At 42.4% G+C, this 16,026-nt stretch overlaps 1 protein-coding gene across 5 annotated transcripts in view; it reads right to left on the bottom strand.

Annotated features, from left to right (window-relative positions):
- The window catches only part of rtel1 (regulator of telomere elongation helicase 1), a 141,610-nt gene that overhangs the window by 77,735 nt on the left and 47,849 nt on the right, over positions 1–16,026 (bottom strand). For all 5 annotated transcript variants that reach the window (XM_068048226.1, XM_068048223.1, XM_068048224.1 and 2 more), the window contains exons 13-16: positions 13,401–13,498; positions 9,797–9,852; positions 6,608–6,682; positions 6,156–6,237 (exon numbers count right to left, since the gene is read on the bottom strand). In XM_068048226.1, coding sequence (XP_067904327.1) covers positions 6,156–6,237; positions 6,608–6,682; positions 9,797–9,852; positions 13,401–13,498 — 311 coding nt within the window. The remainder of the gene's footprint in view (positions 1–6,155; positions 6,238–6,607; positions 6,683–9,796; positions 9,853–13,400; positions 13,499–16,026) is intronic.

Here is a 16,026-nt window from a genome sequence, read left to right as displayed (position 1 = left end):
GCACAAAGGAGATAAAAATTAAGGAATGGTGTCATAATATTTAAATATATCTAGAAAACACAGTCATTTGGTAGTACTTGAATATTGCTGAAGAGAGAGACACGTTACCGAAGCTTTTCACCTTGAACTCATCAGGACAAACGCAAGAATGGCAAATTTCAAACCATCACAACAATTTATAATATAGGAGAAAAGGGTGCTGATTGGTCAGCAAGTCAACTCCGATTAGCTGAAATATTGCCATGGAGAAAGCAAATGGGGAACTATAGGCTCCCCAAGTTTCTGAGTAATTCTATAAATTACCCTAAAAAGACAAAGCGTCTCAAAAAATTTGAACAACAGGTTAAGCAAGCCATTTCATGTTGCTACCATGCAGTGGGGAGTTGATGATATCTTCCACTAATAGGTTGCTGCCAACAGTCCAAAAAGATGCTCTGCCTACCACACAATTGAGCAACGTCATGTATGCATTTCAGTGCTGGTGCGATGCCAGGTACATAGGCTGTACATCCCAATGACTGACTGATCGAGTCAAACAACATGTTCCTTCGGCTGCTCGTAATAAGCAGAGTACTGATCGTACTCAACCAGCCCACGCTTGCAAAATCCAGAACAAAATGGCTGTTCTTAGATGTGATTCCACGATTGGGCAGCACTTGCTGAACAATCCCGAGTGCACTAATGTTGCGTTTTCTTAACCTTGCGACTGCTACACACAAGGCACTGACCACTCAAGATGGGATCAATGACGTGGGTTCTTTATTCAAGGATGGTTCAGCATGTACACACAGGTCTTCACTGTACAGATACTTTCTTCAGACTGCTTCACACCAAAAATCACATGATGTGTTACATCACAGCTCTTACACTACTGTGCATTTATCACATGACCACACATAACAGCTAATAGCTACATTAACTACCAATTTAAGATCAGTCGAGCTCGTAATGTGGCTCATTTACACTTGCTAGAAGTGACATACAATCGCACACAGGGAGCCATTCTCTGCAAACAAAAATTAATATGTTCAAGCCTTGTGCCTTTTTTGAATTACTGGGAAGCTTGGGGAGCCTATAGTTCCCAGTTACATTTTGCATTTGTCTTGACAAATGCAAGACAAAAAGTTTTGGCAACATGTCACTCTTTTCAGTTATATCTTGAAAAGGTGCTTACTACTGGATAACTTTACAACTAAATGGTAGTCATTGAATTTTAGCCAGATTATCTCTGTCCCAGATTTTAAATTGTGTAGGGGATATATCATAAAACACTGAGAGATGTATTTCAAAAAAAAAATTGGATGACTTGATAATGCATGAGAAAGGTTGTAAGCAAGTTATAGTCAGCGTAATGAACCTGATATAGAACTCAACCCACCATATTACAACCTGTATCCTGTTCTCGCTGAAAACAAAGTTACTGCATTTATATAGGAGTATTAGATCTAAACAAATTTTAAACATAAACCATATTAATGCATAGACTATGGAATTTCACAATTCTGATACTACCATGAAATGTGACATAGTCTTTCTTCCCTTCCCTCCTGCCAGTACTAACTTTAAAACTCAGTTTAGAATTCTGCTGAAGTATTTGTGCCAGCCTGAAGGGTCCTGTGGCAATTTATGATAACTTACATTTAAATCCATGAACTGTTTTCCCTGTGCTGGGATGAGGGAGCAGTACCACAGGACATGCGCGATGCTAATATCATCACCCTCTATAAGAACAAGGGTGACTGTGGCGACTGCAACAACTACCGTGGAATCTCCCTGCTCAGCATAGTGGGGAAAGTCTTCGCTCGAGTCGTTTTAAACAGGCTTCAGAAGCTGGCTGAGCGTGTCTACTCTGAGGCACACTGCGGCTTTCAAGCAGAGAGATCCACCATTGACATGCTGTTCTCCCTTCGCCAGCTACAGGAGAAATGCCGTGAACAACAGATGCCCCTCTAGGTTGATTTCATAGATCTCACCAAAGCCTTTGACCTCGTCAGTAGATGTGGTCTCTTCAGACTACTAGCAAAGAACGGATGTCCACCAAAACTACTAAGTATCATTATCTCATGCTATGATATTATGAAAGGCACAATTCAGCATAGCGGTGCCTCATCAGACCCCTTTCCTATCCTGAATGGCGTGAAACAGGGCTGTGTTCTCGCACCTACACTGTTCGGGATCTTCTTCTCCCTGCTGCTCTCACATGCATTCAAGTCTTCAGAAGAAGGAATGTTTCTCCACACAATATCAGATGGCAGGTTGTTCAGCTTTGCCGATCTTAGAGCGAAGATCAAAGTACGGAAAGACCTCATCAGGGAACTCCTCTTTGCTGATGATGCTGCATTAATATCCCACACTGAAGAGTGCCTGCAGAGACTCATCGACAGGATTGCGGCTGCCTGCAACAAATTTGGCCTAACCATCAGCCTCAAGAAAACGATCATGGGACAGGATGTCAGAAATGCTCCATCCTTCAATATCAGCGACCACGCTCTGCAAGTGGTTCAAGAGTTCACCTACCTAGGCTCAACTATCACCAGTAACCTATCTCTCAATGCAGAAATCAACAAGCGCACGGGAAAGACGTCCGCTGCTCTGTCCAGACTGGCCAAGAGGGTGTGGGAAAATGGCGCACTGACACGCAACACAAAAGTCCGAGTCTATCAAGCCCGTGTCCTCAGTACCTTGCTCTACGGCAGCGAGGCCTGGACAACGTATGCCAGCCAAGAGCGACGTCTCAACTCATTCCATCTTAGCTGCCTTCAAAGAATCCTTGGCATCAGGTGGCAGGACCGTACCTCCAACGCAGAAGTCCTCGAGGCGGCCAACATCTCCAGCATATACACCCTACTGAGCCAGCGGCGCTTGAGATGGCTTGGTCATGTGAGCCGCATGGAAGATGGCAGGATCCCCAAGGACGCATTGTATAGTGAGCTCATCACTGGTATCAGCCCCATCGGCCGTCCACGTCTCCGCTTTAAAGGCGTCTGCAAACGCAACATGAAGTCCTGTGACATTGACCACAAGTCGTGGGACTCAGTTGCCAGTGATCACCAGAGCTGGCGGACAGCTATAAAGGTGGGGCTAAAGACTGGCGAGTCAAAAAGAGTTAGCAGTTGGCAGGAAAAAAGACAGAACTGCAAGCAGAGAGCCAACTGTGTAACAGTCCCGACAATTTTATCTGCAGCTCCTGTGGAAGAGTCTGTCACTCTAGAATTGGCCTTCACAGCCACTCCAGGCACTGTTCCACAAACCACTGACCACAAGGAGGCCAAAGAAGGCGACGACATTTAAGTAACAAAACATATGTAAAGTTGCTCTGAAGCAGTACATCTGCCACATTATTTCTTGTCACACGCCAAGCACAAATAAATTATTCCCAATAACTAGGCAAATTTACATTACATTCATATAAATAAAAGCAAAATACTGCGGATGCTGGAAATCTGAAACAAAAACAAGAAATGCTGGAATCACTCAGCAGGTCTGGCAGCATCTGTGGAAAGAGAAGCAGAGTTAACGTTTCGGGTCAGTTCCGAAGAAGGGTCACTGACCCGAAACGTTAACTCTGCTTCTCTTTCCACAGATGCTGCCAAACCTGCTGAGTGATTCCAGCATTTCTTGTTTTTGGTACATTACATTCATACTGGACTGACCATATTCTCACCCCATTAGTTCATTTGTAAATTTTACTTGCAAATTTTCAGATACACGGCAAAAAAAAAGCTGTAACCGACATCAGAGTGTTGCAAGTTTTGAAACAATTATGATCAAAGCAATAGAATAAAACCTGCAATTCCCTTTAGCCATTCACTGAATAACCTCTAGTTTGGATTCTATAATTTTGATCTGGTCTCCTCTATAGCTGGTCAGTAAATATACATGCATATTCTTGCCCTGGACTTTCACTTGACCAACATTCCGCCCAATTATCAATTACCAATCCAAGCTAAATCCAAATGTCCTGCTTCTTCCCCATTGCCCTTTATCTTTTTATGCTTCAAACATTTATCCAATTTCCCGTTAAAAAATGCAGTGGCTTCTGCCTGAACCACTTCCTGCAGCAAAGTATTCCATTCTCTATGGAAAGGAATGTCTCCTAATCTTGCTCCTCATACTCTTACTGAGAATTTTAAATTGGTGCAATATAACCTTGCACAGAGGGAGGCAAGTAGTCTGGAGCAGTGTTGTAGCCAGAGCAACTGGTCTTATATGATTGATCATACTAGCAAGTAACAAGCAAAAAGATTTAAATTCTATATATTAAAAAAAAATGTTTGTGGTCTCTAATGGTGTATAGCATTATTGGGCAGCTTTCAGAAACTTCAAATTAGCTGTCTGAGAGTTGTGTTCTTCATCACTGACTCTCCAACTAGCGTGAATAGTTTTTTCACTATTCACTGCATCAAAACCCTTTATCAGTGAGTTACATAAACCTGTGTTCTTTGGAACACAGTTCTCAGACAGCTAATTTGAAGTTTCCGAAAGCTGCACAATAATGCTATACACCATTAGAGTCCACAAACATTTTTTTTTAATATATAGAATTTAAATCTTTTTGATCATACTAGCAAGTAACAAGCAATCTTGCTCTGGCTACTACACTGCTCCAGACTACTTACTTCCCTCTGTGCAAGGTTATATTGCAGTATTAAATCCTAGATGATATATAGATATGCCAGTATTGGGGTTGGATAAACACATCCAAACCCATCACATGATTTCACTGAACCAGTGAATCTCAAATCAGGGAGTTTGAGGAAAACTAAACACCACACAGAAAGTGAAACACCAAGGATCCAAATGAAACATTTGATTGCCTACCACCACGGCTATGCAAAGGCCATTCCTGGTAACTTCAACTGAGTCAGTCATTCCTCAGAAGACGTTTAGTTTATAAGTGGGCAGTGTTCAATTTTTATTTGTTAGGTCCTTTGTGCAGAGAACTATGATTGAAATGTCTAGCAGACTCCACTCATTGCCAGGAGCAGCATTGAAAGCAGGGGGCTATGCTAATGGAAAAACAAGTCCAATGCTAATTCCTACAGGTCTAGCTGATTTCAACTCACTTCCACGCTACATGCAGGCATGGACTGCCTGATGATCGGAGGAGTTTTGCAAATGGAATGGAATGGAACAAAACAAAATGAATTACTAGAAATCTTCAATGTTTGGGTAGACAGTATAAATGTTTCTTGGTTCTGCTTTTTCATTTTAGAAAAGACTGAGCTCTTTTCTTCAGGAAAGAGAAGGCTGAAGGTTAACCTAATGGAGGTCTTTACACCTGCCCTATCAAACTTCTTCAGAATTTTGGAGATGATGCTTCTGCTTGTGGGGGAGACCAAAACTTGGGGCCAAAAATATATGCAGTCACCAATAAATCCAACAGAGAATTCAGGAGAAACTTCTATATCCAAAGAGTGATTAGAATGCACAACTTGCTACCACATGGAGTAGTTGAGGAAAATAGCACAGATGCATTTAAGAGAAGCCACAAACACATGAGGGACAAAGGCATAGAAGGTTATGCTGATACTGTTATATGACATGAGGTGGGTAGAGGCTCATGTGGAGCATAAACACCAACATAGACAAGTTGGGCCAAATAACCTGTTCTATGTTATCAATCCTGTAAAGATACCTCCTGGTATCCTGACCAAACTTTATTCTTCAACTGAAGTGTCATATTGCAGAGGGACTGCAGTGCCGCCACTGGGAGGAGGGTGCAATTACAATGTGATAAAATGTGAAAATCGGAATTTATAACTGAAATATCTAAAAGTACAGACAAAATGTGAGATTCCAAAATGACAACTGAATTACCTCTAACATAGCTCAATGTTCTATTATCTTACATTGCTAGTGAAGTTAGCTGTGACAGTAAAAGATTAACTGACCATTTACAAGAACGTAGTTTCATTAAATGGTGACATATTAGATATGAAAAAAGCTGAAAGTTATAGTTAGCACCTTCTTGTGTCTTTCAGAAAGAATTACTTGCTTTGAAGCGCAGACATTTGTAGCAAGTAGGCAAATCTGGAAGTTACTTTACACATGCAAGGAATCCACAAATAGCAAATGAATAAATGATCAGTTAATTTATTTTTGTTGGCATTGTTCTGTATTGCTAGGTTAAGCTATTCCCATCAGATTTGTACCTTGTTTTTTTGTAACCGATGACGTCCATAAATCAGTTCTTTGCTGCTTCTTCTTCCCACTGTTATCTGGATGTACATGAACCTATGGGAAATATGAATAGCATATACTCATATAGCAGCAAAAAGGGAGCTGACAATTATTAAAACACTGGGAAACTCAGTCTTTAGTAGCAAACACCAAATATATATAAAAAAAAAGGCAACATTTTAAGTACTTAAGCAAATTTACATGTATACACAATTCTGAGTAGGTCGGAAGCATGCAACAGTCGTCATAGTGCAACTTCCAGAAATGTGTAAATTTACAGTTTGATGTTCTAACATACCTCAAAAAAACAGGATCGATTGAATTGACAATGTTACAAAATGGCCAAATATTTCAGAAAAGTCAATCATGTTTTCTCAGAGCAATACTGTTAGAACACCAAGTTAGAAAAGACCACAAAAATAACCTTATGATTCTTGGCCATATTCTGTCCTATTGTGTGTGGTGTAGCACCCTCTGGAGGATCGATGCAGTAAACAATCTGAAAAGAAAAGGTAGATTTATTGCAACAATAAAATATCTATTATGTCCACATTTTCTGACTGATTGGTGGATTGATTTGATGGAAGGTGCCTGGTTACTAAAGCGCTGCAGTTACTAGGCTCTCGCTCCTTGGCCTTGGCTACTGGGCTCCAGTTCTCGCAGCTTCCCAGCCTCGGTTACTGGGCTCCGAGAGGGTTGGGACACCATGCAGGCGTATGGGCCAGCGGCAGAACCAGCATGAGTGGGGGACTGGAATGGAAGGGGGAGGAGGGAGGGAGAGGAATACATCTGGGGGGGGGGGGGGTGGTGGATAACAGCCTGGGAGATGTGCAACGGGAGATGAAAGATGGGACGGCATGGCATAGGAGGGATGGAATGAGGGATGGGGATGGCATAGGAAGGAGTGGAGTGGGGGTTGGAATATCAATGGTACTAGAGGGATGAAAGGAATGGGATGGGTCTGGAATGAAAGGGTTGGCATGAGAAGGATGAAATCGCATGGGTTGTGGAATTAAAGAAGCATTGTTACAATAAAGATACTAATTTTCCCGCAATTATTATGCACGTCTCTGCTATTATCACCTATAGTATCACCAGCAGCTTCAATACTTATTCACAATATGCATGCTGATGTATTTCGGCACTTCAGTACACTGTTTAATTCTGCTGTTGTGTTGGATCCCAGACAGAAATCGACTTTCTCCTGAGCCAAATTCTGTTTATCAGCTAGCCTCTGGGCTTTAGTGACCTCCACCTTCACAGTTACTTTCCACAGAGAGTGTATTCCCTGCTGGACTACCACTGTTCCAGTACCTGGTTTAGTTTTGGCGGTTCAGTTTTCTGTTCCTCTGCTGGGAACTTCCACTCTATTCTTTTTTTAAAGAGATACAGCACTGAAACAGGCCCTTTGGCCCACCGAGTCTGTGCCGACCATCAACCACCTATTTATACTAATCCTACATTAATCCCATATTCCTACCACATCCCCACCTTCCCTCAATTCCCCTACCATCTACCTACACTAGGGGCAATTTACAATGGCCAATTTAGCTATCAACCTGCAAGTCTTTGTGGGAGGAAACCAGAGCACCCGGCGAAAACCCACGCGGTCACAGGGAGAACTTGCAAACTCCACACAGGCAGTACCCAGAATCGAACCTGGGTCGCTGGAGCTGTGAGGCTGCGCTGCTAACCACTGCGCCACCCCTGAACTAGCTCTGATTTGTTCCTGCTAATTCCCATCCTGCTCTAGATTCTGCTTCCTTGCTCCTGAATGATCTCTGCTTTTCTGTTACCCATTACTTCCCATGACTGTTGACTCCATTCATCATTCAGAACTCCTCAGTCATCCTTTGCTGGACTGACTCAAGCTCCTGCTGCTCGCACCATCATGTATGCTCCTCACCTGCCTTCAGCTGTTTCTCATAATACCCCCTTCATCTGGATTGATCATATGAACACTTCAACATAGTGAACCATTTCCCTGGATCAGATTTGCCAGTTTTTTCATGATCTAGATACCTTAAGTAACTTTTAAGTCTCCTTTCCAAAGGAAAAAATGTCAAAGTTCCTGATTGTCACTTCATATTTCGTGTGTCAGTGCTGCTCAGTTGATGGCACTATCACCCGAGCCATGTACATCACTGCCGGGTAGTGCATTCGCTTTCTTTTAAGACGCATGTAATTACGAACAGGACTTCTTACAAGACAGATTCTTTAAAATTAAAAAGGAAATAAACAGTGACAATACTTGGAGACATGATTTTCACTTTCTTCCCCATCCTATGCTGGAAAAGCAATAGGAAATGAAACACCCATTAGGGGACAAATTAAAAGGAACCCAAAAGCTCAAAACCTTGGCCATGAAAAGACAGTAGGAATGCAAGCTGGTTAACCTTGCACAATTCACACCCATGGCAATTAATGCTGCATCTTGAAAATATTCCATTTATTTTGCAGTCATATCAACTTACAATGATTCTAATGGCATCAAAAGCAATTTACTTCAACAAAAAATAAACAGCTACATGCCTTCAGTTTCATAAGTAATTTTATGGTCAAAAGTGATCTGACAACAATCCTGTTAGCTTATAAAGGTATGTGATTTTCAAACACTACAGCCAACTTGTCCACACAGCAATTGTACAATCTATGTAATTCAATTAGTGCCTCTTCATAACAACGAAATCATCCTTTGAAGTTGAAGAATATGGGTTTAAATATCCAATTGTTATAATATTGCTAGGCACCTCAACTGTTGCATCTTCTATACTACCATTATTCTGCTTCTTTCACAAGCAGCAGAGTTTTGGATAAGCTGAAGTTTATAGTGGATGGAAGATGGGAGGCAGGTAATGAAAGCATTGAAATGAGTCCAGAGGTGACAAATGTACAGATGAAAGTTTTAGCAATAGATGGGCTGAGGCACGGCAGAGACAGACGATATTTCAGAGCTGGTCTTTTGTTACAGACATAGGGTCAGAAGCTCAGCTCGGGGTGAAAGAGGATGCTGAGGTTGCGAACAAGGCTTCAACCTGAGACAAAGGCCGGGGACAGAGACAGTTTTTGGCACTCCTCCCCCACCGTGCACGAGGTTGAGAGTTTGGAAGGCGTGGGGGTGGGGGGGGGGGGGGGGGGGGGTGAGAATACGGAGGAAGGGAATTCAGATCAGCTGGGAGAGAAGAATTAAGATATTGCAAAGCCAACCAGTGAGGGAGGGCAAATACAGTCACAGCATCACATGGAGGTGCATTATTTTTGGAATTCTGGGAACACTCACTGCTTTTAATCTGTAATAAATGGATGGACCAATCCTTTTGTGTACACTTCGCTCTTTACATTTTTATGGTCCAGGCTACATTTCATCTTTCATAATCAACATTCGGCTTATTTCATAAACTGTACTCTCCAGCAGCCTCAGTGCACTCAGTTCATTTTAGCAGCAGGAATAATTAGACTTGTGCAATCAGTATAAAAAAATTTAAAAAGGAAATATAATTATTTAAATAAAGTTATTAAAGAAAAAGACAAATTTATGCAAAACCCATATGGCACTCTTTAAAAAAAATGCAACTTTAACTAGAGCATCACAATTTTAACAAGACCATGTTACCTCGAGAATGTCAGCTACCTTCTGTAGTCCACTTGTATTGGTGAATATTCCACTGCCTATAAACAAACAAATGAATAAAGAATTTAGTTTAACCTCAAACTCCAATACTATCAATCCTTCGACCAACAACTTGCTAAGTTTTTGGAGGGAGCATAGAGAAAGAACTGGCTTCAAGAACTGAAACCAACTTAAGACATTGCCAGCAGATAACTAATCATACACAATGAACATCTTTGCTGCATTCCATTTTAGAACTACATCCTCTCTAGTGAAGATGATTCATGTGAACAAATATTGTCCAAGCTGAGCAAAATACATGAACTGACACACTATATAAGAGGCAGAGAGGAGTGGAGCGCGAGGAACAGCAGGACCAGAGGTATAAAAAGCGCGCCAAAAACCTGTGTGGGAGAGAGGCAGAGAGGAGCGGAGCCCGAGGAGCAGGGAAAAAAAAAAATCAAAAATTGACATCAGAGTGACGTCTCGTTGAACAGTGAGAGCAGGGAAAGAGAGAGCAGCTGGGGTCAGTATTCAGGTAAGTTTTTAAATTTAATTTAATTGAATCAACATAGAGTAAGACTTGATTGATTTATAAGTATATAAACTAAAGACTAAAGCGGTTTAAAAAAAACCTAAAGACCAGTCGGAAATTTAAATAACAAATTAAAATCTAATTATATAAAATAGAGATGCAGGGCCAGGTGATGTGTTGTACCTGCATAATATGGGAGCTGGTGGACCCCATTGTGGTTCCTGGTGAACACATCTGTAGCAAGTATTGACTGCTCGAGGAACTCCGGCTCAGAGTTATAGAGTCATAGAGAGATACAGCACTGAAACAGGCCCTTCAGCCCACCGAGTCTGTGCCGACCATCAACCACCCATTTATACTAATCTACATTAATCCCTTATTCCCTGCCACATCCCCACCTTCCCTCAATTCTCCTACCACCTACCTACACTCGGGGCAATTTACAATGACCTATTTACCTATCAACCTGCAAGTCTTTGGCTGTGGAAGGAAACCGGAGCACCCGCCGGAAACCCACGCGGTCACAGGGAGAACTTGCCAACTCCGCATAGGCAGTACCTAGAACCAAACCCGGGTCGCTGGAGCTGTGAGGCTGCGGTACTAGCCACTGCTCCACTATGCATTTGATGAGCTGGAGTCTGAGTTTCAGACATTGCAACACATCAGGGAGGAGGAGTTACCTGGACGCAGTGTTTCAGGAAGTAGTCACACCCCTTCGATTCACCATCTTGAATTCGGCCAGTGGTCAGGGACAGGAGGGTGTGACTAAGAGTGAGGCAGGTAGAGGGATTCAGGAGGTAGTGCTGCAGCAGCCTCAGCCATTGTCCTTGTCCAACAGGTTTGAGATTCTTGCTCCCTGCGTGGACGAGACTAGGGACTGTAGGGAGGATGAGCAAACCAACCACAGCACCGTGGTACAGGGAGCCATTCAAGTGTGGGGAGAAAAGAGAAATACAGTCGTAATCGGGGATAGTATAGTTAGGGGCATAGACACTGTTCTCAGTGGCCAGGATCGAGAGTCCTGAAGGCTCTGTTGCCTACCTGGTGCCAGGGTTCAGGATGTCTCATCTGGGCTGCAGAGGAACTTGGAGTGGGAGGGGAAAGATCCAGTTGTCATGGTCCACGTAGGCATCGATATAGGTAGAATGAGGTTAGAGGTTCTGCTGAGGGAATATGAGCAGCTGGGGGCTAAATTAAAAAGCAGAAACAAAAAGGTAATAATCTGCGGATTACTACCTGAGCCACGAGCAAACTGGCAAAGGGTCAATAAGATTAAAGAGGTAAATGCGTGGCTCAAAGATTGGTGTGGGAGAAATGGGTTTGAATTCGTGGGACATTGGCACCAGTACTGGGGAAGGAGGGAGCTTTAAACTAAATAGTTGGGGGGGGGGGGGGGGGGGGGTTCAGTTACATGGCAAAATGGCAAAACTGGAAGTTAAAGGAGAAGGTAGGAGTGCAGGTTAGTGATGAGGCTGATTGTTACCAAACTGCAAAAAGGTATACTGGTTAAACCAGAAGAGAGAAATAATAAACAGGCGACTAAAGCATCAGTGCTGAGGGACAGGTTAGGAGGGTATAGCCCAAATAACAAATGTACCGAGTGTAAGGAATAAAACTAGATGAGCTGCAGGCGCAATTTCAAATGGAAGATTATGATGTGGTGGGTGGCCATTGTGGAGACGTGGCTGCAGGATGGTCGGGACTGGGAACTAAATATACGACTTGGATGATGGCATAGTAAGTCATATTTCCAGATTTGCTGATGATACAAAGTTAGGCAGCATTGCAGACAGTCTAGATGACAGCATAAAATTGCAAGGAGATATTGACAGACTAGGTGAGTGGGCAAAACTGTGGCAGATGGATTTCAATGCGGGCCTGTGTGAGATTATCCATTTTGGACCAAAAAAGGATAGAGCAGGGTACTTTCTAAATGGGAAGAGGTTAAGTACAGTGGATATCCAAAGAGACTTGGGGGTTCAGGTTCATAGATGTTTAAAATGCCACGAGCAAGTGCAGAAAATAATCAAAAAGACTAATAGAATGCTAGCCTTTATATGTAGAGGATTGGAGTATAAAGACACAGAGGTTATGCTGCAGCTGTACAAAACCCTGGTTAGACCCCACTTGGAGTACTGCGAGCAGTTCTGGGCACCACATCTTAGGAAGGCCTTGGAGGGAGTGCAACATAGGTTTACAAGAATGATACCTGGACTACAGGGATTAAGTTACGAGGAGAGATTACACAAATTAGGCCTGTTTTTGCTAGAATTTAGAACGTTAAGGGGTGATCTGATCGAAGTCTTCAAGATATTAACAGGAAAAGACAGGATAAATAAAGATAAACTATTCCACTGGTTGGAGATTCTAAAACTAGGCTGCATAGTCTAAAAATTAGGACCAGACCGTTCAGGAGAGATGTTAGGAAGCACTTCACGCAAATGGTGGTAGAGATTTGGAACTCTCTCCCACAAACAGCAGTTGAAGCTAGAACAGTTGTTAATTTTAAATCTGAGATAAATAGATTTTTGTCAAGTAAAGATATTAAGGGATACGGGCCAAGGACAGGTACATGGAGTTAGGCCGCAGATCAGCCATGATCTCATTGAATGGCGGGACAGGCTCCAGGGGCTGAATGGCCTACTCCTATTCCTATCTTCCTATGTTAATACACACATAAACACCATAACTCAAATTAAGTAATTGCACAGGAACCTCCTACATAAATTAATTTGAACCATTAATACAAGTCATTTTGCATGATGACACTGCAGCAACAGATATCTGACAGCCCACCTCCTCCCCCTTTGATCCTCATGTGGATAGGATAGATGGATTTTCATAAGTTCACTCCAGAGTCAAATAAGCTAACATTTTTGGCAGTTTTAAATGTACACTACACAGCAAAAATATTATCGTAAATTCATATAAACTTCAAAGTTTTACTTTTATTACCCAATATAAATGATAGATGCATCATGAGGTAAGCCATAAGAAAATACCTATCCAAAATTCTGTACATCTGCAAGAGATGCAAGGAAATTGAAAAGACAGATTATATCAAATACTTACGCTCTGACAAAGCGCTCATGATCTGTTCCAGTGCTTCTAAAATTGTAGACTTGTTTTCGAAAGTAATTTGAGCTTGTGCAAACAATTCAAAGATAAAACTGGAAGTAAAGACCATACAATATTAATTTGAGCAAAACGAGCAATTACTGCCCAAAAACTAGGAACTGTCTTAATTAAGTAAAAGAGAATGTGCTGTACTCAGTAGATCAGGCAGCATCTGTGGAGAGAGAGTGAAAGAGTTAATGCTTCAGGTCGATAGCCTTTCGTTCTGACGAAAGGTCACTGACCTGAAATATTAACTCTGCTTCTCTCTCCTCAGATGCTGCCTGACCTGAATATTTCCAGCACATTGTTTTTATTTGAGACTTCTAGAATCCACAGCATATTTGCTTTTGTATTAGAAAATGTCTTAACCTTTAACTAAAATAACCCATGAGTTCACATTCATGAACAAATTAATTTTGTGCTACTCTTCTACCTTCCTTATTTATAACCAGAGATGTAAATATTATATACAATAACAGGACAAGACTGTATGGCCTTGTGATTCCTCGAGCTTCATGCCAACATCAGGGAAGGGCACCCAGCCAGGTATCTGGCCCAACGGTGACCACTTCTCAAATCCTTGAGACTGGGTCATTTGCATAAAGGGGGGATGGGGTAGGTGCTTGTATCATTAATGGAACTTTCTGGGCATCTGTCCTGCAGGGGCCAAATTGGAACAGCAACTTACTGCTCTGTTGAGGGGCTGGCTACTTGAGCCAAAGATTGTTTAAAAAAATGCAGCAAAGTCTTTGTTGTCGTTATTGTTATTGGTGTTAAGAAACCAGGACTTAGCACCAAATTCCAAGCTTAGTTATAAGAAAGGCAGAACTGGTGCAATTTCTGGTGGGTATATCCCACCAATCATACCTCTTTGTGCAAGAGGACGACAGTAGGGATCAGGCACAAAAATTGCCCTCATTTCCCGTTAGAATTTCACCAACAACAAAAAAGTGGCTGAACCCCACCCACCAAGGACAAGGGATTTCACTGCCTACTCAATACTTAGAGTGGTGAGAATACAGAACATGGAGTTGTGGAGGTGAATAGCATAGGTTCATTTAAAATGAATCAAGATAAGTACAGGAGAGAAAGGAACAGAAAGATATGTTAGGCGGAAATGGGCTAAGAAGGCTTGGGTGGTGCATAAACACCTGTTTAGGCCCAACTGCCTGTTACTGTGCTGTAAAATTCTATGTAATTATTAATGCAGTGCAACTTCGTAACCAGCAGACATTAGCTCTAAATATACTGAAGTTCGTAACCCACCGGACAGAGTATTGCAGAAAATACAGAAAATAACATGGCCATTTAGGCTCCCAAGAAATGTTAGCTTATGAGAACTTGAAAGTTTCAAGGATTTCATTCCACAGCCAGAAGCTGTATGTGATCAGATCTGGAATTAAAACATGCATATGTAATAATATATATTATATATATACACATATAAATGCAGTGGCCACAAAATTTGACAGGACCCAAAAACGAGTGCAGGTATCTCAATGTGTAAGTAACCTGCATCCGCTGCTTCCAATGTAGGCAGCACGCAAACATAGTGCTGCTTGCTGATTTGCATGATAGATGTGTGCAGCTAGCACTAAGTGCGCTGCTGAGTGGCTACAGGCCTCAGCAGGGGACCCCATGTTTGTGCGATGCTAGTGCCACTTAAAACCAGCCTGCACCTCTTAAAAGGGCAGGTGCATTCTGCCTGGAGCAGCTGCTGGAATTGGCTGCAAAAGTGTATGAGCAAGAAAAACACTGAATTAGAGCAGTGACTGTGATCCTAGGTTTTCTGATGCTGCACTGGAGACCGTGGTGGAGGAGGTGGATAGAAGGAGAGAGGTCCTCAATCCACCAGGGGCCAGGAGGCCCTCCAGAAAAACTATGTCAACTGGGAGAATATAGCCCTGGCAGTCAATGCCATGTGTCCATCCCTGTGAACTTGGATACAATGCTGCAAGAAGTTCATTGACCACACACGAATAGTCAAGATCAATGAATCTTCAAATGCCATATCCTACAAGCTGCACCAATGGCCTCACGCACTGCTCAATGCACCACTCACCCAACAATCTCTTATCAATCACCACTCATAACATACATCTGCTTCAACTCACCCTCACACACTTAGCACTGCTACAAGCCTCACACCCACATCTCATAGCTTGCACACACCTCCTACAACTATGACAGTCACATCATCCAAACACATTGCATCATTCTCACCAACACACCTCTCTCTCCTGCGCGACAGGTTGATGTATAAATGGAGGTAGCAGCACCTAACCAATGGGGGACACGCACGGCTGCATCTCCCAACACTGTTGGAGGAGTTGATGGTCACCATCATTGGTGCAGCCATCCCTGAGGCCATGATCAATGACAGGGTTGAAACCATTTAACATGACGGTATCCTCATACCTAATCTTCCTTTGCGCATCCCACTTCCCTGTGTTCCCAAAATATCTTCTGATTTACAAGCTGCAGATGGTGGAAAGAATGCACCTATTGCTTCCCCCCCAACTTCATCTCACCACAACCCTACCCTTATTGTCTTTCTTCTTTCAGATACCCAAGAACGGCA

Source organism: Heterodontus francisci, chromosome 16, assembly GCF_036365525.1.
Source record: "Heterodontus francisci isolate sHetFra1 chromosome 16, sHetFra1.hap1, whole genome shotgun sequence".
NCBI lineage: Eukaryota > Metazoa > Chordata > Chondrichthyes > Heterodontiformes > Heterodontidae > Heterodontus > Heterodontus francisci.
The sequence above is the reverse complement of the archived record's forward strand: the minus strand, read 5'-3'. Positions and strand labels throughout refer to the sequence as shown.